Genomic DNA, 20,506 nt, shown 5'->3' on the forward strand with positions numbered 1-20,506 from the left:
AGCGTGCAGAACAGCTAGAAGGGAGAGGCACCAAGAGTTTCTGTGGGTGGATAACAAATGCAGCACAGCCGTGCAATGGGGGCAACATCCACCCGAGCACATGAGAAATTCCGATAGGTCCTACAATGGGGGTAACTAGCCTTGGCTCATTACATCCCGTGACATCATCCAGACACAGAAAGACAGCCATCCTATGAGTCAGCTGTCTGAGAAACCTAAGCCAGGTAGGTTCATGGGGGAAGAATTTCAGAAGAGTGGCTCCCCCACTTTTGTCTGAAGAAGGGGGACAGAGGGGAGCTGCTGTTAGCAGAGACTTTGCTGGGATTACAGAAATGGACTGTGAATGGATAAGAGTGATGTTTGCCCAACAGTGTACAGGTAAAAGTTGTACACGTAAAACTGCCAAGCCAGGCAGTAATGGCACACGCCTTTAGTTCCATCACTGGGGAAGCAGAGGCAGGCAGATCTCTGTGAGTTCAAGACCTGCCTGGTCTACAGAGTGAGTTCCAGGACAGGCTCCAAAGTTACAGAGAAACCCTGTTTTGAAAAAAAAAGTCAAAAAAAGCAAATTTTATGTTATACATGTATCACAATTTTTAAAACAGAGAGGGTGGGCATGATAATACATGCCTTTAATCCCAGCATTCAGGAGGCAGAAGTAGATAGATTTTATGAGTTCGAGGTCAGCCTGGTCTTTGTAGAAACTTCCAGGTCAGGCAGTACTACATAATGAGACCCTGTCTCAAAAAAAAAAAAACAACAACAATCATAAAAAGAAAACCACATTTTTTTCAGACAGAGAAGAGGTCTATCTACGTGAGCTGAGAGATATTTTCCAATGCTTGGGACTACAGTGGAGACCCAGCAGATGCTGGCACTGGTCAAACCTAGAGAAGGCAGGGAGGCAGTGTGCTGGAGAAAACTAGACAGTGAGAGGACAGTCCTAGGTGAGGGGAGATGGCGAGGTGGTCACCACTGTTCAGTGTGTGTGCAGTGCCTGCAGAAGCCAGAAGGGGGCGTTGGATCTCCTGGGTCTGGAGTTACAAACAGTTGTGAGCTGCTGTATGAAGTGCAATTCATAAAAACTCAGAAAAATTGGGGTTCAACCTGAAGGTCAGAAGGAAAAACACCAGCCACTGGCTCTTACCTCTACCTCAGTCCGAAATGGCGATCCTGCCTCCAGGAATCTCAGAGAGACTGTGTCTGAGAGCTGCCTCCTCCCGTTTTATAACTCTCTCTTGGGCTGGAATTAAAGGCATGCATCACTGGGATTAAAAGCATGCACTCTCCAGTTTCTATGGCAACTAGTGTGATTACTGGGATTAAAGGTGTGTGTCACCACTGCCTGGTCTGTAAGCAAGGCTGACCAGTGAGGGTGTTTTACTCTCTGATCTTCAGGCAAGCTTTATTTATTAATATACAGATGGAATGCCACCACAGCTGTGTGGGCACTGCTCTGAAAAAGTGGCCAGTGCTCTTAACTGCTAAGGCATCTCTCCAGCCCTGTTTATATGATTAAAAAGAATAAATACTTCAGCTGACTTACCTCAGCATAACTTGAAGGGGAAGTGGCTTCCCAGGGTACCCGGTGCTATAGTTGGGAGAAACAGCTTCCCAGAGCATCCTGAGCTACAGTTGGCATCTACCTTGAAGTCCTTCTAAGTCTTTTGTCTGAATCCCTGCCAGCTGAGTGGACTGATTGTGTAATCTCCCTCCTGTTCTAGACACGACTGTTGGGGTATTCCACCTGCGCTCCCCACTGGGCCAGTACAAACTGACCTTTGACAAAGCCAAAGAGGCCTGTGCCAATGAAGCCGCATCCATGGCCACCTACAACCAGCTCTCCTATGCCCAGAAGGTGGGTTCCCAGTTAAGCAGATACTTCAGGCAGAGCAAAACAAGGAAGGTGTGCCAGCAGCCTCCTGGAAAGCTGGGGAAAGCTGGGGTGACTCACTGCGCACCACGCCCCCGTGTCTGCGCTCGGTGCGCTAGACCTCAGTTCGCGAGCTTCGGGCAAGGGGGCTGGAGGTTAAAATACACAGACACACACAGACAGAGAGACAGCGACACGGGTCATCCTTGAATTCCCCAAGAATGCCCCCTTTATTGTGTTCAGGGGCAGATTATATAGAGATAGCCACGCCCCAGCCAAACCCACCAGAAACCACTCTCCTGCCATCAGGAACTCCTGAAGGTCTCGTGTTCAGAGCAGCTGTAGGCACTCAAATCAGGGGATTACAAGAAATTTAGGATCTGGGGTCTCACTGCTCCCAACAGTGACTGACTTCTTGGAGGTCAGCACGGGAGACTCCCGTAGCAATGGTGAGAGCCCATCATATCTAAAACCAGGCATCTACCGCGTGTCCAGTACTGTGTTGGGTGACGTGTTGGCATTCTTATGGCATCCCTGGGATTGGTGTCCTTCTGGGGCTCAGAAAGGTTAAATATGATACCCAATGTCACCCAGAGGTGGTCCTTCCAGGAGGCAGAGTGAACTGCTGACACCATAGCTGGATGCCAGGAAGGCTAGTAACCACAGCCTGGGCAGGGTATCCTTGAGCCAACAAAACGGTTAGGTCCTGGGGAACTAGTCAAAGAAGGGCTGGGACTGCAGGCTTCCACCCCAGCAGGAAGAACAGCGCTCTCTGGTCAGGCTGCTCTCAGCCTCTAGCACACGGAAGCTGCCTGTGGGTGTGTGTGTACAGGACTATGGTTGTGTGTGTGTGTGTGTGTGTGTGTGTGTGTGTGTGTGTGTGTGTGTGGTGTGTGTGTACAGGACTATGGTTGTGTGTGTGTGTGTGTGTGTGGTGTGTGTGTACAGGACTATGGTAGTGTGTGTGTGTGTGTGGTGTGTGTGTACAGGACTATGGTAGTGTGTGTGTGTGTGTGGTGTGTGTGTACAGGACTATGGTAGTGTGTGTGTGTGTGTGTGTGTGTGTACAGGACTATGGTTGTGTGTGTGTGTGTGTGTGTGTGTACAGGACTATGGTTGTGTGTGTGTGTGGTGTGTGTGTACAGGACTATGGTAGTGTGTGTGTGTGTGTGTGTGTGTGTGTGTGTGTGTGTGTGTGTGGTGTGTGTGTACAGGACTATGGTAGTGTGTGTGTGTGTGTGTGTGTGTGTGTGTGTGTGTGGTGTGTGTGTACAGGACTATGGTTGTGTGTGTGTGTGTGTGGTGTGTGTGTACAGGACTATGGTAGTGTGTGTGTGTGTGTGTGTGTGTGTACAGGACTATGGTTGTGTGTGTGTGTGTGGTGTGTGTGTACAGGACTATGGTAGTGTGTGTGTGTGTGTGTGTGTGTGTGTGTGTGGTGTGTGTGTACAGGACTATGGTAGCATGTGTGTGTGTGTGTGGTGTGTGTGTGTGGTGTGTGTGTACAGGACTATGGTTGTGTGTGTGTGTGTGTGTGTGTGTGTGGTGTGTGTGTACAGGACTATGGTAGTGTGGAATGCAGAAGGAGCTCAACTTTAGGTTACTGAGAGATCTGGGATGAAATGAGTGCATTTGAATCTCCAAAGAGCTGACTTTGAGAAACTTGTTTTGTTTTGCCTCAGTCATCTTTTTAAAATATTTTTTGAGAATTTCATAGATAAATACCACATTTACATCATTTTCACCCTTTCCTCCCCACCAGAACTCTTCCCATGTTTCCCACACCCCTTCTCAATTTCATGACCTCTTCTTTAACACACACATGCACACACATGCACACATACACACACATGCACACATGCGCACACACGCGTGCACACTCTACTGAGGCCATCTGTATTGCTCCTATGTGTATTTGTTTAGAGACGACCATATGGGACTGGGAAACCTACCAGGGATCTCATCCCTGGAGAAAACTGATTCTTCCTCTCTCAGAAGCCATTACCTGCCTGTGGCTCTTCACTGCGGGATGCACCTTGTGGAAATCTTTACTTCACATTGTCATGTTAACTGGGGTTACCATCATGTATGTCTTGTCTGGGCAGCCATATTGCTGTACGTTCCCTGTCGTATACAGAAGACTCTTATCTCTCAGGGTGCCCTGCTCCTCTGGCTCCTCAGAGTCTTCCTGCCCCCCTTTCCACTAAGCCTGGGCACCCTGCAGTCACGTCTTGGCTGCGTTTTGACCAGTTGTAGATCTCTGTGATCAGCTCCATCTGTAAAAAGAAGCTCCTGTAGTCAGGGGCGAGAGCTGCTCGTGTCTGTGAGTACAAGGACAAGCAGCTAGGAATTAACGCTGGCTTAGGAAAATGGCTGTAGTGCCCTCTCCTCAAGTGCGCACCGCCTCAGCAGCCACAGGTACCTAAGTCTGCAGCACCAGGCAGTGAATTCCCCCTAGCGAGCAGCTAAAGTCCAATTAGGTGGCTGCTGGCTACCTCCGAGACAGGCGCGCATCTCTGCCCTGGAGGGACCTTGCCGTTCTGGTTGTTGAGTTTGTAAGCTTCATGGGCAGCTCGCATAGCGCCTTCAACACTGTAGGAGCCAGAGCTCAGGAAGGAGGCCTGCAGTAGCTCCAGCTGGAGCCTTCCAAGTCCTGTGTCCAAAGTGCAGAGTCTTCAGCAACAGTCTCAGCTGCGGGCTCTGGGAGACAGCCAAGAGTAACCACCATATTGTTTGGGGAGCCTTCTGGACCCCACTGATCGTTGCTAGATGAGCTATGGTTCTGGGGGTGAACACTATCACCCCGTGCCGCAATCTTCTTAATCATTTGATAAGTGTTTTACAATTACAGCCACCCAGGGGTGATGACGGTGATGGTAGTGGTGATAATGAGTAGAATTCTGTTATCAGTTAAGAGTTTTGTCCATTTATAAGCAGAAGAATTTGACCTGGGGTGGATGGCTGGTGGTGAACTCCTTCTCAAGAGAATAGTGAGCATGAAAGCCTGGACACCTAGAGAAACAGTGCCATGGTCATTCACCCAGTGGCTCGAGGGACAAAAGTTTAGTGCCTCCTGTGTTCCAAGCAATGGTTTGCAGTCTGTGTAGGGTCAGAATTGCCCAGATGACTCCACAGCAAACGAGACGTCATAACTAACCCAGTCATCCCCCTGTCTCTGCAGGCCAGCTATCACCTCTGCTCAGCCGGCTGGCTGGAGAGTGGGCGGGTTGCCTACCCCACGACCTACGCCTCTCAGAAGTGTGGTTCAAACGTGGTGGGGATAGTGGACTACGGAAACAGGCCCAACAGGAGTGAAACGTGGGATGTCTTCTGTTACAGGATGAAAGGTCGTTGTCCCTGAGCAGCTCTGCCTGGCCAGCCGGTCCCCAGCGGTGCAGGGTGGCCCAGGCCTCACCTCACTGGGCAGCCAGTCCCCAGCAGTGCAGGGTGGACCAGGCCTCACCTCACTGGCCAGCCAGTCCCCAGTGGTGCAGGGTGGCCCAGGCCTCACCTCACTGGCCAGCCAGTCCCCAGCAGTGCAGGGTGGACCAGGCCTCACCTCACTGGCCAGCCAGTCCCCAGCAGTGCAGGGTGGCCCAGGCCTCACCTCACTGGCATGGCCCCTGTGCCCCTCCCTTACAGATGTGAACTGCACCTGCAAGGCGGGCTATGTGGGCGATGGCTTCTCGTGCAGTGGGAACATGCTACAGGTCCTCATGTCCTTGTCCTCGCTCACGGACTTCCTGGCAGTACGTATCCTGTCTCTTCGGGTCCACTCCAGCAGGGAGGCTTGCCTGCAAGCAACTGATGATGACGTGAGGCCTTGAGAGAAGCCAAAGCCCACAGTTGAGATTGAGAGCATGGGCCTCTTGGGAGGAGGGAATCATAGCAACCTCATGGGGTGGTTGCGACCTGTAAATGACTTGATATTTTGACATTGTGAGCACGTGGAAACTTCTGGGTTCATCAGGGCAACACAGGTATTGCCTGTGTTTGCAACTTGCACAGTCTAAGAAACTGATCAAACGAAAAAAAAATAGCATAACTATTTCTTATACCCTGAGCACATTATATCTGAAGCAAATGGACATATTTTTGTCTTTCCACAGCATCAGAACTCATTAACAGTAAATTCACAAGCTCTGTCACCTTTATTGGCTGCAATTTACCATGCAATCCTCTGTGCCCTTGATAAAATGACCACTGGCAACCACTGGTTCTTTGATTATTGATTACTCCCACTAACTCTCGGGCCATCTAGTGTCCCTCACACAGTAGCAGACACACATACACACGCTAACTCTCGGGCCATCTAGTGTCCCTCACACAGTAGCAGGCACACATACACACGCTAACTCTCGGGCCATCTAGTGTCCCTCACACAGTAGCATACACACATACACACGCTAACTCTCGGGCCATCTAGTGTCCCTCACACAGCAGCATACACACATACACACGCTAACTCTTGGGCCATCTAGTGTCCCTCACACAGTAGCATACACACATACACACGCTAACTCTCGGGCCATCTAGTGTCCCTCACACAGCAGCATAGACACATACACACGCTAACTCTCGGGCCATCTAGTGTCCCTCACACAGTAGCATACACACATACACACGCTAACTCTCGGGCCATCTAGTGTCCCTCACACAGCAGCATAGACACATACACACGCTAACTCTCGGGCCATCTAGTGTCCCTCACACAGTAGCATACACACATACACACGCTAACTCTCGGGCCATCTAGTGTCCCTCACACAGTAGCATACACACATACACACGCTAACTCTCGGGCCATCTAGTGTCCCTCACACAGTCACATACACACATACACACATGACAGAATGGCTATAAAGACGGTTAAAGAGGCCACACACTCAAAGAGGCCATATGGAAGAGGACTGATTCAATGCCCAGTCACCCCAAGTGGTTAGATATTCAAAGAACCCCACAACAGAGTCTCAAGGACAGCCTGGGGGCTCAGGGCAGGTGAGGCTCAGGGTTGGGCATGTCTGGCTGAACTGCAACTAAACGGCCCTCTGCCAGCAGTGGTGACTACGCTGAGCTGAGGTCCTAGAACAGTCTGGGGTTCTCTGCCATCAATCATGAGACCCACGCACCGTGACAGATGGTTGGATGACAGATGAGCGAGGACCGGTGTTCGGTGTCCCTCCTTTTAGGGGTGAGGAGGATGCATCTTCATCAGTCTGGGGTGTGGAATAAGTTCGTAGGCAGTTCTCTCGTGTGTGAATGAGCTGTTTATCAGCCCATGCTCCGCGGCTCCAGACAGATGGCAGTGTCTTTGCGCACGCCCTGCCTCTGCACTCTGAATGGAGTAGGAACTTTGCCTCACAGAGTGGAGCAGGACAGAGCATCTTAGGCAGATTTCTAAGAAGGAAAGCCATCCTAACGCCCTCCCAAAGGCCAGCGAGAGGAAGCACAAAGGAAGCCAGCCTTTAGCCCAGAGGCACTGTGTCCCCCCCAGCTCCCCCAGCCAACCCAACTCCCACACCATGGTGGTCATCTGACCTCTTCCCTTCTGCTCCCCAGGAGGTGCTGGCTTATTCCAACAGCTCAGCCCGAGGCCGGGCATTTCTGAAACACCTGACTGACCTGTCCATCCGTGGCACCCTGTTCGTGCCACAGAACAGTGGTCTCATGGGAAATAAGGTGAGTGGCGTTCATGGTGCCTGCACTTTTAGACAGAATGTGTCATGTCACCACCAGGGTGTATCACAAATCACTCCAGCACACGAGAGCGCACGCCTGTCATTTACTGGAGAAGTGACGGTACAGGACCCTGTCTGAGCAAAGATACAGAGGGGTACCGTACCCCATCAGCACACACAATGATGAGCAGCTGTTACTTCCCATCTCAGCAGTCTGGAACCCTGGGCTGGCCCGTTGGCGGCTCTGCCCTGCAGGTTCTCAGAAACAAGCAGACCACAAGCAGACCAACCCGGTCACAGCAGGGGGCAAGGGTGCTGCGTGCAAACCTACGATTGCTGGTGCCAGTCAGTCCTCTGGTCATGTTTGCTAACGAGACACCAGCCAACAGGTCATGAGGCTGAGCCCAAAGTCAGGGAAGGAAATAAGCGGCAAGAGGCAAGGATCCAGGGAAGGAAGAGGAATCGGGCCCTGGTGCAATGAGTCCAACACACCTGTCTTCTCATGATGTGGTCCAAAGAGAAGTGGACTCGTTCACCACCACCCCCAGCGGCCAACCAGCGGGCTGTGAGCTCCAGGCACTCCCCAGTCACAGCACTAAAGAGCACCACCACCGGGCAATGGTGGCGCACGTCTTTAATCCCAGCACTCGGGAGGCAGAAGCAGGCGGATCTCTGTGAGTTCGAGGCCAGCCTGGTCTACAAGAGCTAGTTCCAGGACAGGCTCCAAAGCCACAGAAAAACCCTATCTCGAAAAACCAAAATAAATAAATAAATAAAGAGCACCACCTCTGCCTGGCTCCAGGCCTGCTCTGAACCCCTCCAGGTGACTCACTGTAGAGAGTGAAGATGACTTTCTATGTGCTAGTTACATGTGAGCCTTAGGAAGGACACCTAAGAAAAACGTGCTGTTTCCAGCCATCACTCAGACTATTCATCCGCTTTTTTTTCCGTAGAGCCTGTCTGGGCGCGACATCGAGCACCACCTCACAAATGTCAGCGTCTCTTTTTACGAAGACCTCGTCAATGGCACCGTTCTGAGGACTAGGCTGGGAAGCCAGCTGCTCATCACCTCCAGGCAGGACCAGCTCCACCAAGTATGAAAAACCTTCCGGGTTTGAGAGAGCTGGAGAAAACACATGCAAAGCTCCAAAGCTCCTGGCGTGCAGTAGACACTCAATAGGTGGAACTATTATATGAAAGTCATCTTTAAATCCACAGATCAGGGCGGTATGAATGCAAACCGTGGTGGTGACATTACATACTAACAGGCCACCCAGAACCTTGGCAACAGACTGGCCTCAGCGGATGGGTTAATGAGGCCTGAGGAACGAAACTGTTTTGAAAATGCCTCTCTTCAGTCTCAGGCATTAACTTGTCAGCTTCCAAGTCAAATGGCCCTGGGACGAATTATTCTACCCAACTTCTCTAAGCTCTGTTTCCTCATGTGATACGTAGGAATGAGAGCATCTGTGTTTGTGGTGGTGGTGACAGTGATGGGCACAGTGTCCGTGAACTCAGATCCACGGGCTGTCAGGGGATGTGTAAAGAGTAGCATCTGATGTGATGAGCCCTAGGGGAAGTGATTTAGACGAGTCCTCCTTGAGCATCCATGTGCATCCGAGCCACCTGAACCTATCAGAAGGCGGTAACTCCACAGGTGGGATGTGGAGCCTCAGTTCCACCTGCTCCACAAGCTAGTGCTCACACCAGGATTAACAGAAAACTCCCCCTAGAGGTGTGGTGTGAGCCGATAGCTCCTCTCTCACACAGAGGCTTGGGGAGTAAACCCAAAGGTCTCTGCAGCTTGTTGGGTAGCACCAAGTCAGCAGGTGTTTGATGGCACTAAGGGAAGCCAGGCTGAAACTTCAGCCTGAAGCCTCAGAACCCTGTGGGGAACCACCTCTGTGGGGAAAGGGGGAAGAGGTCCCAGGCTGAAGCTTCGGCCCTGAGTCATGGAACCCTGTGGGGAACCGCCTGTGTGGGGAAAGAGGGAAGAGGACCCAGGCCTCACATTCCCCGCTCCTCGTTTCCCTAGGAGACCAGGTTTGTGGATGGAAGAGCCATTCTGCAGTGGGACATCATTGCCTCCAACGGGCTCCTTCATGTCATTTCTGAGCCTCTGAAAGCCCCCCTTGTGCCAGCAGTGAGTATTCAGGTTCCTGGCGAGGAGCCGGGAAGCTCCAGTGTCAAACATGCATTCCCCAATATGCATGCCTGCCACCTTACAGTCCCCTCTAGCTTGTTGATCAAAAGAGAAAGATGAGTCAGGGGGACCAGAAATCATAAACTGATCTCTGAGCATCTCTGAGCCCGTTTTCTCATCTTCCCAGTGTGTGCAAACAGGTTCACAGCAGTTCTCTGACCTGGGAGACTGCAGGAAGAAACACTAAGTCCTTAGAGCAGCTCCTGGCACAACCCACAAGCTCTCAAAAGGCTGACTGTGGTTATTGTTCGTATCCTAACATTTTCTCAGGGGCACACGAGGTGAGCTGCTAGCTACTAGAAAGTTCCACAGCATGGTGGCTGTGCATATATGCTCCAAACCAGATAGGTCTTAAAGCCCACTGTGCCTCTAGAAAGCTGTGTGGTTTGGGCAAGTACTTAGCATCTCTTTGCCTTAGTTCCCCATATAAAAACAGGGGAAATGACTGTCCATACCTCTGTAGGTTATTGTAAGTAATAGGTCCTGGCAGCAATGAGGCCTGGAATCATGTTAATTTGGCATTGTTTTAATGAATCACTCCAAGGTGCCTGGGCAAGCAAGAATAGGGTGAACTCAGACATACTCTCTGGGGAAATCACCAGCTTAAGAACTGACCTCTTTCCTTTCCATGTACAGAGCCCTGCCCACACAGGCCTGAGGACAGGCGTAGTCTGTGCTGTCATCCTGGTCACCGGTGCAATTGCTCTGGTCGCCTATTCTTATTTCCGACTAAACCAGAGAACAACTGGCTTCCAGCGTTTTGAGGTAAGAGAGAGAGCTGAGCCGGCAGTGATGGGCTGCCTCTCCTCTGTTCTGCACACGCAGGCCGCACACACCTGTAATCCCAGTGCTCAGCAGGCAGGTGTAGCAGGATCATGAGTTCTGGGCTAGCCGGGGGGTACACCACAACTTCATGGCCAGCTGTGCAGTGAAATCTTGTTTAAAAACAAACAAACAATGAAAATAAAAGCAAACGGAGCTGGAGAGATTGCTCAGCCACTGAGACGTCTGCTTTGCAACCACGAGGACCTGAGTTCAACTCTCAGGTTCCATATAATAAAAGCAGGTTCAGTGGTGTGTGCTTGTAAAACCAGCACTGGGGAGAGAGAGAGGTCTCTGAGATTCACTGGCTAGCCGGTCTAGCTGAGGTGGCAAGTTCCAGGTTCAGTGCGTGGACAAGTCTTACAAAAAGAATGGCTAATACCTGAGATTGTCCTTTGGCCTCCACACACATGGGCACACGTTGGCCCTTGTACACCTGCACACGCACAAACACAATACGATGACACCAGGATGTCTAAGAGTGTGAGGTTTACAAAGAACACACACTTATTGGCTTGTGGCTCTGGAGCCTGGGAAGTCCAAGGTCAGGGCTGGCACAGCTTGGCCACCTCGGCTCACAGGAAGCTGGAATGCAGGGAGGCGCGTGCAGAAGTGGCAGAACATCAGGGACAGCCTCACTTGGCACCAAGCCCGTCGTGGTGACTTACACCGGGCTTCACCTCCCACGGGTGGCAGTCACACCTGCCATCCGCCCATCAGGCCCATTCCAAGGGCCAGCTCCGGGGGCGGGGCTACCTCAAATGTGTCCTCACCTGGGAGCAGGTATTTGATTATAAGCAACTAGAGTAACTACCCCGCCCCATGCTCCTGCTTCCTGGGAGGAGTCTCAGATGAGTGCCCACCATGGTAGGCGTGGGCATCGGGGTCTCGCACCTCTCCGCACAGCTTCACTCTCAAGCCAGTGTATCCCACTCCACCCTATCTGCAGGGCTGAGTCCAGCTCGTCAGCAAGCTCCTGAGATGACCAGGGGGCGGCCCTATGTGTCAGCCAGTCTTCTGTTACTCAGGTTATGTGGAAGAAAAGTTTAGCTCGTGGTCCCAGTCCATCGTGACTTGGCTTTTGGGTCTGTGGGGAGACAGCACCTCATGGGAGAGTACTCACCTCACGGTGGATGGGAGGCAAAGAGAGAGGACGAAGAGGGCCAGGCTTCCCAAGTCCCCTTCATGGGCACACCCCTCAATTACCAGACTTCATCCCACTAGGCCCCACCTCCTGACTCCCAAGAATGCCCAGGGATAGGGTCCAGTCTTGAACCAAGAGCCTTTGCGAGACACTTATCAAACCACAGTACCCTGAGAACTGGGCTGGGCAAATGTGCAGCCGTGGAGCAGCCTCCCTCTTGAGTTCTGTACCCTTCCCCCGTCTCTTCCACACTCAGGAACAGCTGTGCAGTACCCTCAGGTAATAGCCCACGCCTCCCAGAAGACAGCTGGCCTATCTAGAAGCTCAGAGGCTTCTATACTATACTATAACCAAAACACCACGAGCTAGACCACTTCCAGTCGGCAGGGCTGTTCAGCTCACAGACCTGAAAGCCGGGTAATAGGAGGTCACATGGCCCTCCTGGTAAGACCTTTCCTGCTACAGAGGACTCCCCCAAGTTCTCAACGCAGTCTGAGGATCCTAGGGTGACAGCCAGGTCCTGGCCTGAGCCCGTTAGAGCCACCGTCCCACTGGGTTACGCTTTGCCCTGCTGTTCCCTGTACCCAGAACCGCCACCCCACAGGCCCTGCCTACAAACACCACGGCAGAACCAAGTCCCCTGCCCTCCTAAGAGCTCAAAATGCATGTTCGGGTGAGAACATTCAAACCATCTTGTGTAGCACATATATGATCTAAGTTCAGGGATGGCCACACGACGACTCCAGGGTAACGGGCTCATCTGTGCGTATGGCAGGAGAACTAGCAGCAGGAGCCATGGGGACATCTCTAGGGGTTGGAAATGTCTTATGGGTCGATCTGGGAGACACACATGGGCCCAGTGCCTTCTATCACGTGTCAGTCATCTCAACAGTGCCCTGAAAAGGCTCCTGAGGTGGACAGTGCCTTGGGAACAGTCCTGCCTCTCAACCTTGTGATTCCTTTCTTAACAGTCAGAAGAGGACATCGATGTCTTGGCCTTTGGCAAACAGCAGCCCAAGAATGTCATAAACCCTGTGTATGAGAGCTCATCAGCAGCACCCCCTGAGGCCTCCTGTGACCCCTTCCCAGTGAGTCTGAGCTTTCCTCCAGGGAAGCTAGGGAAGGGTTCAGCGGGGGTGCAGGATGCTGGGGTGTAGAGTGCTGGGGCGCAGGATTCTGGAGTGCAGAATTCTGGGGTGCAGGATGCCGGGGTGCAGGATGCTGGGGTACAGAATGCTGGAGTGCAGAATGCTGGGGTGCAGGATGCTGGGGTGGAGGATACTGGGGTACAGAATGCTAGAGTGCAGAATGCCGGGATGTAGGGTGTTGGGGTGTAGAGTGCTGGGGTGCAGGATGCTGGGGTACAGAATTCTGGAGTGCAGGATGCTGGGGTGCAGGATGCTGGGGAACAGAATTCTGGGGTGCAAGATGCTGGGGTACAGAATTCTGGGGTGGTGCAGGATGCTGGGGTACAGAATTAGAGGGTGCAGGATACTGGGATATAGAATTCTGGGGTGCAGGATGCTGCACCCCAGGAAGAGTCACCCGTCTAGGACGCATCTCAGACAGCAAGCCTGGGGCCAGTTTTCTGTTCAGAGGGCCCTGCTTTTTTGTAGCTGGCAGAAGCCTCAAACTGGTGACTGCCTAGCCCGCCTCAGGTCTGGTGGGATGCCACTGCGGAAGGGAAGCAGGCCTGTAGGAGAGGCTTCCCTTAGCTATGCTCAGTTCTGCCTTGGGCAGAGCAGATTCTTGCTTAGGGAGGCCTCTAACAACGGTGGTGTTCTGGTCTAGTCTTCCAAGAGGGGACTAAGTTAGTGAGGCTTGAGCATGGATGGGGCTACTCTGACTCTACCCAGGGCTCCCCATTCACATCAGTTCTGGGCTAGGAAGCGAGGGGAAGACATTTTAAGAATTTAAGCAGTGTGCTGAGCATCCTTGCCTGATCGGCAATGCCACACAAGCTGACCGTGTTCTTTGGGTCAAGGCAACAGTTGAATCTGGGCTTCTCTGGGTTAACAGCCCTGTATAGTATTAACCAAAGCCAGATGGCCACTGTCAGTTCAGTGCTTAGAACATACATTCCTCCCACAAATCACAATATAGTTTATCTTTAAAAAAATAACTCTGGAAGTCCCATTAAATCAAACACATATAGTATTTATCTATTTTCTTATTGAGACAGGGTCTCGCTGTGCAGCCTTGGCTAGCCTGGAACTCACTATGTAGGTTCACCTCCTTCTGCTCCCAAGGGCTGGGATCAGAGGCTGTGCCACCACACCCAACTGTGTAGTTGAGTTTTTATAGGTCATCGCTGAACATTACAAGGTTTTCTTGCAAAACCACTTTAAGATTATTTACTGTGATAGGTGTAAACCATGAGTCAGTATTCTGTGGCTGGTAATGTGTGCGGTAGCAGGTTGGATTATCTTTGCAATGGGTTGAAAAATAACCATATGGCAAATCTTGTTTTATTTTTTAACCACGTAAAGACTGTGTTCAGATTTCAGCAGTGGGCTCTGTTGGAGTATGGATTATGTTTATTGACTAATACGGGTTTGTTCCTGTTGGCACCGTCATTTCAAAAGCTTGTGGCAGGTGGGGTGTTAAGCTGCTCCGTGCACGCGCGCACGCCATACCTCCCCGTCTGTTGCCTTCTCCTAGGGCACTGTCTGTCAGCTTTCTGCATGATAGAGTCACCTGGAGCAAAGGGACCGCATTCTAGAAGCAGGATTCAGCTAGATTCAATCAGAACGAGTGGCCAGAAAGTTCCAGTAAAGGACCCCTGAGCCCAGGACACCAACAGGCTACATCCTCTGACTTTAATATTGGAGAGGGGGTACCTGTCCCATCTCTCTACATCCCAAACACCCTTGAGAAACCTTTGCTAACATGGTGTGCTGCTTGTCAAAACCTCTGTGCCACTCAGAGCTGATGACAGTGGGCGGCTTAGCAGGGCTCCCTGGCAGGGGGCGGGGCGTTCATGCCTCGTACCGTCACCTGTGTGTGAAACTTTTATCATTTTAATCACCACTGGCTAACCCTCGCCCCTTGCTACGGTGCTGTTAGGGAAGAACCAGCATCGCGGAGGACCACACAGGCAGCTCAAGCAGCAGAGCATGTGCGGTCCCAGCATAAGCCGCTCTGACCAGCACCTCCATCTATACCCCGCATTGAGGCATCAGTGTACCAAAAGCCTCCTGTAATGCGTACACCTAACACACGGCATGCTTTCGGCCCCAGGGCCGAGCAGTGTTTCCCAGGGGACAGCTGCAGGAGCAACAGCCCCACCCCGGTGTCACAGCCCTCAACAGTGACACCCTGTCTTCCAGGACCCTGAAGAACAGGAAGTGGAGAGCAGCGACCCCCTGGGGGCACTGAGGCCCTGACGTGAGCAGCCATCCAGCAGCCAGTGCCACGTGAACCCCTGAGCCAGCATGGCTCCACCGTGGGGTTCTCAACACCAGCTGTCTCCTGTTTTACACTATGATAGAGTCAGAAACCATACCTCACCTCTCTGGTTAATAGAGGGCTGTTTCCATGGGCAAGGTGCCACGTTTCCAGGCCCATCCAGAGGGACCTCTACCTCTTCTGAGGCTGTTGTTCTTGGGCATTCCAGATGGCCTTGCTCTGTTCCGCCTTATCTTTCAGGTAACTGTGATCCTGTGGTATTTTCCTGTTACTGTAAGTGCCTATGGCAGGGCTTCACCTTGTGAACTTTGTATCCCAGTACCCAGTAGTACCTGCCACAAGGATGTGCTCAATAAATATTATAGAACAAACTAAAAAGTCACTGAGTGCCTAGGAGGGGTCAAGCTATGAACGCAAACTACTTATTAAGACTAATTAGAGCCCTTTCAATTAGCCAACATCTGTCTCATGGATTCTTTAGGTTTCCTTGCATTTACCTTAAGATCTTATAAACTCTCTCATCCAGGAAGCTGGAGCTGCCCCAGTCCTCTGCAGAGGCTAATTTATCACTACCTCTGGGACAACACATCATGAAGGAGCCATGCCACATTTCCGGGAATCGCCCCAAAACAAGTGTAGGGCAGATTAACTAGTGGCTCCGTGACATCCATCATCACACTGGGGGACACAGGCACAGATGCGGGTCCACTCGGCACCATGAGGGTTAAGTGCCAGTACAGATGCTAAATCTGTACACATACGCATGTAAGACGTGAAAATAAGGCATTTGAAATATTTATAAACTCATCCAAGTTTTTTGTTTTTACATAGGGTTTCTCTGTATAGCCCTGGCTGTCCTGGAACTAGCTCTTGTAGACCAGGCTGGCCTTCAACTCAGAGATCCGCCTGCCTCTGCCTCCTGAGTGCTGGGATTAAAGGCACTTAATATTCCTCAGCACGTCCCAGCTTCCCAGGTAAACAAACACAAGCAAGCAGGTGAACCGCCATTTCTTGTTCTCCGATATGTTGCACCCCAACCACCCCCACATCTGCACCCCCCACCCCTGCTGCCTGCCCGAGACAGAGCTCACACAAGTTTCTGTCTGAAATCTCCAGTTTCAAACCCCAGAAATAAATCTACATTTCACCCTCTATCAATACCCTTTTGTGGGTCCGCTAGATTGCTTCTTTTGGGGTACTGGGCATCACACTCAGGGCCTCAAGCATGCTGGGTACACACTCTCCCAGGGAGCTGTAGTCCCAACCCTAGGATGACTTTTTGATCTTTGTCTTCCTTTAGTAGAATAACCTCAACTCCTGGGGCAAACCATGTTTTGCAGCTGACTTAAGTGCGCAGCTGGCGGTGTACCAACAAACCAGGAGACACAACTCAAGCTTTTATTTGGCTGTGAGTTCATTATCACAACATATACAATCAACATGTAGAATAAATAGCAAACTCACATTCCAAATAAATAGTAAACCTATGTCGCGTTTATCGTGCCTGATAGCACATGGGCACAACCTATCATTCCTCTACACAAGAACTACATTGGAGCCCAAGCTCGTAACAGGAGACACAGGAGCACTGTGGGAGGAGAAAGGAAAGACATGCTTCATGCAGGAAGCTGTTGCTTGGGGGTCTGCCTGGAGCAGCATCTGAGAAGGGAAGGCGCAGGCCAGTGGGTAGGGTGGGCGTTTTTCTCTTCTCTTGTTCCCCTGTGTTAGCTGCTGGGGGTTTGGGCATCTGGCATCTAAGGCCAGCACTGCTCAGCACTGTCAGGATCTCAAAAGGATGCCCCTGGGGCATCCCGAGCAGCGCGCATCCTTTTGAGATCCTGACAGTGCTGGGTGTCACCTGCTGGCATTAGATGCCAGCTGGCAAAACCACCACCACCCCCTCCCCCGGCAGCTAACGCTGGGGAACACGTGAACAGAAAAATGCCTATCCTATCTTTAAAAAGAGATCAGAATGCTCAACCCCAGTGTTTAGAACACAACACAGGAGGAGGGGGCCTGGAGGGTCACCTCTGCCATGGTGTTCAACACAACAAACAGCTAAGATCCCCATGGTAATACATGGCATCCCAGTGGATGCTGGACAGCCCATTCAGCTTCTGTATTGGGGCAGGGCCTACGAAAGGCCAGGGAGCAGTCTATCAGCAGACAGTTACGATCTGTTTACTGTAGTAAAGGTGATGAATAGCGAGCACTCGCCACGAGCCTCCTTCATTCGTGCCATTCTTGAGATTTGACATGTGTCACACCACAGTTGCACGCCTGTAATCCAACATTCAGGAGACTGAGGCAGGAGGATTGAGTCCAAGGCCAGCCTGGGCTCCATTGCAAAACCCTAACTGGAGGGAGTGAGGATGGAGGGGGTGAGGAGGAGGGGGAAGAGCAGCTATGGCGACCGCAGGAACCACATCAGCACAGAAGCTTTCAATGAGCCGGTGACAGGAGACGAGGCTAACCAAGCCACAAGCACAGGACTGTGTGTCATCTCCCCCAACAGCAGCCATTCCTGTGGCTCTCAAAGCATCAAATATGTTCAAAGACACTGGAAAGCAGATGTAATAAAGGATTCCTTCCCCCAGAGCATGGAGGGAGGAAGAGATGCCCCTTGTGAGCTTGGCTCTCAGCATGAACTGTGAAATTCCACCAGCGAGCTGCCTGTCCCAAGTGCCCTAGCACACAGGCTTGCACTGGCCACAGACTGAGCCCCACGGCTTTGCTTCTTGTCGTCTTCTGCGAAGTCCGACCCGCCAGCTGAAAGGCAGTTTTAGCTAGAGCTGCCATCCCCTCACCCACCCCCGGGGAGGAGGAAATCTGGCCATCGCCCCTTCGCCAGCTCGGGGCGGACAAAGCAGATTCACACTGAGGACAAATGCTTCTTGTTCTTCCTCAGCAAAGTCATTGTGGGAGGCTCTAGTCTCCTGGAGCAGTATGTGTAAAAGTCTGCAAAAGCCCAGGGTCAGAAGACCGGGGACCTGGTGGCAGGTGTCACCGTGTCCTCGCAGTCCCCAGGGCTCTGCTTGTAAACAACCAAGAAATGTCTCAGAACCACGGCATGCCCTCTCTTGACCTGCTGCACACAGACAGCATCAAGAGGGCTCCCTTGTCTCAAAACGCTTGGCAGTGGTTCCACAGTAAACAAGGCTACATCCGTGTTTCAATGCTGTGCGGAAGAGGGCATAACCAGGCAGCCAGCTCCTGTCTCTACCTGGACAGGACAGTATTCTTGGTAAGGTAGAAAAATACAAAAGGTGTTGTCTGACTCTTTGGAAAAGCAGCTCTCAGGCCCACTGGGCCCTTTGTGAGGCCGCTGAGGCTGTGGCTGCTCCTGGCTTTTTCCGCCGGCAGACATAGGATTACTTGGCCTGAGCCTCCTGCAGAAGGGGGGCTTTGAAGGCAGAGGGGCTGTCTGACCATGCGGGGAGCTCGTGCTGCAGGGGAGTCCTCCTGGGGTAGAATGTGTGGTGGACATCGTAGTTCAGGAGACAGCTCAAGGACGCCATGTAGATGTCAGCGAACCTCGACAGACGCCTCAGGAAGTAGGTCGGGTTCTGGTCTGTGCGGAACAAGCTCCCGAACTGGGCGTTGAAGAAACTTTTGGTCATTTCTCTGAAGTGTCAAAAAATAAAAACAAAGCAACAGAGAAAGATTTTAAAGTGGTTTTTCTTAACTACTTGTGTAAAAATATACTTAAAACAAAAATCTACTGGAAAGAAAAAGTAGCCAGTTTAGCAAAGAGCAGACCTAATGACCTAATTCCCAGAGAAACTGTGTGAGCCAGGTATGGGGCCAATGCCTGCATATCTGACCCAGGGCTGAAGTCAGATCGGGAAGCCAGCCTAGGCTACACAGGGAGACCCTGTCCTACAAAACAAAGAAACCACAAAACACCATCTGTCAGGCCTTCTCTCAGCTAGCTGGTCACATTCCTCACTTACACCAGTTAAAATACTACTCTGAGGCTGCAATGTGAATGCATGCTCCTCCAGACACACACTATGTGCAGATCAGAGCCGGCGGAGCTGTTCTGGAGGTATTGAGGCAAATAATTCTGCGTGTTCCTAGGTCAAGAACTAAGCAAGGAAATAAAATGCTGTAAACCCTCAGTCTTCTCATGGAAGATTTATGGATTATAATGTTGATTACCACCCTCCTTGGCAGACCCTGAAGTGCCCTGCACGCTCCCTCCCAGCCTAGCCCACAGCACCCACGGGCACTCAGGCCACGGCGGGAGGCCTCTGCAGCCAGACCCCTGTGTGTTCTCATCTCAGTCAACATTCCAGCAAAATGGATCAGTGCCATTTGAATGGCGTAACGCAGGTTACAGATACAGCAGAAGTCTTTCTTGCACAACTGTGCATAAAAACCACTCAGTAGTTAGTAGTTAACAACTCCAGTTGTCATCGGAGACTGACAGATGCAATGACCAAATGGCCACAGCTGTTAAAACCCCAACCAGGTCTCTGCAGATGAACTACACAGATGGCATTTAAACTTTTCCTGCGACATCTCATGGAGATGAGAGGGGAGGAGCCGGAGAGATGGCTCAGTGACTAAGAGTACTTGCTGTTCTTACAGAGGATTCCCAACACCCACAAGGCAGCCCACAGCTATCTGTAACTCCAGTTCTAGGGGACGTGACGTCCTCTTCTGACCTCCATTGGCACAAGGCATGGACAAGGTGCACAGACATATATGTAAGCAAAACACTCCTGCACGTGAAAAAAATCTAAATAATAATAAAAGAGAGAAGGAAACAAAAACAAAAAGATGTGTAGATAGCACAGGTGTGGAGCCTACGGGCGATCCCTGCCAGGTGAAGTGCTTCCTTAATGAGCCACTGTAGGGTCCTGAAAGTGTGTAACCCATGTGCTGTGGACCGCAGGCCTTCAGAGACGGGTCCTGCAGTTAATCCCATTGTCCCCCTTTCCTACTTTCCTCTGCTCCACATTTTTATAGCAAAAGAATCAGGTCAGAATAAGCCCAAGCCAGCCAACGGGCTGAGGAAGAGGCAGGATGGGACTCAGTGCAGGCTTGGCTTCTGCAGAGCCTTCAACATCCCTTGTCATGTCCCTGCCATTGCTCAGGGACCAGAAGCCCTGAAACAATCCCTTTCCACATCTCAGGCTATGCCAGGCATAGGACACCCACATACAATTGACAGAGAGAGTGAAAGCGCCCATCGCAGGGGAGCACAGGTGTCACCAAAGGCTCCTACGGAAAACCGTTCTCTCAGGGCACACTCATGACATCTCTGACAACAGGAAGGCTTTCTGGGAGTACTCCTGAAATAGCAGGCTGAGGATTCCCGTGTCCAGAGCCCACCCCTAACACAGTGCCAAACAGCCATGTGTCACTAGCTA

The 20,506-nt window shown here is 51.5% G+C and overlaps 2 protein-coding genes across 2 annotated transcripts in view; one reads left to right on the forward strand and one right to left on the reverse strand.

Annotated features, from left to right (window-relative positions):
* Stab2 (stabilin 2) overlaps window positions 1-15,506 on the forward strand; it is a 140,399-nt gene extending 124,893 nt beyond the window's left edge. Inside the window, exons 61-69 of the mRNA XM_075954612.1 lie at window positions 1,725-1,858; window positions 5,055-5,220; window positions 5,516-5,622; window positions 7,433-7,552; window positions 8,505-8,645; window positions 9,587-9,694; window positions 10,391-10,519; window positions 12,692-12,808; window positions 15,050-15,506. Of these exons, the coding sequence (XP_075810727.1) occupies window positions 1,725-1,858; window positions 5,055-5,220; window positions 5,516-5,622; window positions 7,433-7,552; window positions 8,505-8,645; window positions 9,587-9,694; window positions 10,391-10,519; window positions 12,692-12,808; window positions 15,050-15,106 (1,079 nt within the window). The 3' untranslated portion in view covers window positions 15,107-15,506. The remainder of the gene's footprint in view (window positions 1-1,724; window positions 1,859-5,054; window positions 5,221-5,515; window positions 5,623-7,432; window positions 7,553-8,504; window positions 8,646-9,586; window positions 9,695-10,390; window positions 10,520-12,691; window positions 12,809-15,049) is intronic.
* Window positions 15,507-16,504: 998 nt separating this feature from the next.
* The window catches only part of Nt5dc3 (5'-nucleotidase domain containing 3), a 45,190-nt gene continuing 41,188 nt past the window's right edge, over window positions 16,505-20,506 (reverse strand). Inside the window, exon 14 of the mRNA XM_075954613.1 lies at window positions 16,505-18,752. Coding sequence (XP_075810728.1) covers window positions 18,500-18,752 — 253 coding nt within the window. The 3' untranslated portion in view covers window positions 16,505-18,499. The remainder of the gene's footprint in view (window positions 18,753-20,506) is intronic.

This window comes from Microtus pennsylvanicus, chromosome 20 (genome assembly GCF_037038515.1).
Source record: "Microtus pennsylvanicus isolate mMicPen1 chromosome 20, mMicPen1.hap1, whole genome shotgun sequence".
Lineage (NCBI taxonomy): Eukaryota > Metazoa > Chordata > Mammalia > Rodentia > Cricetidae > Microtus > Microtus pennsylvanicus.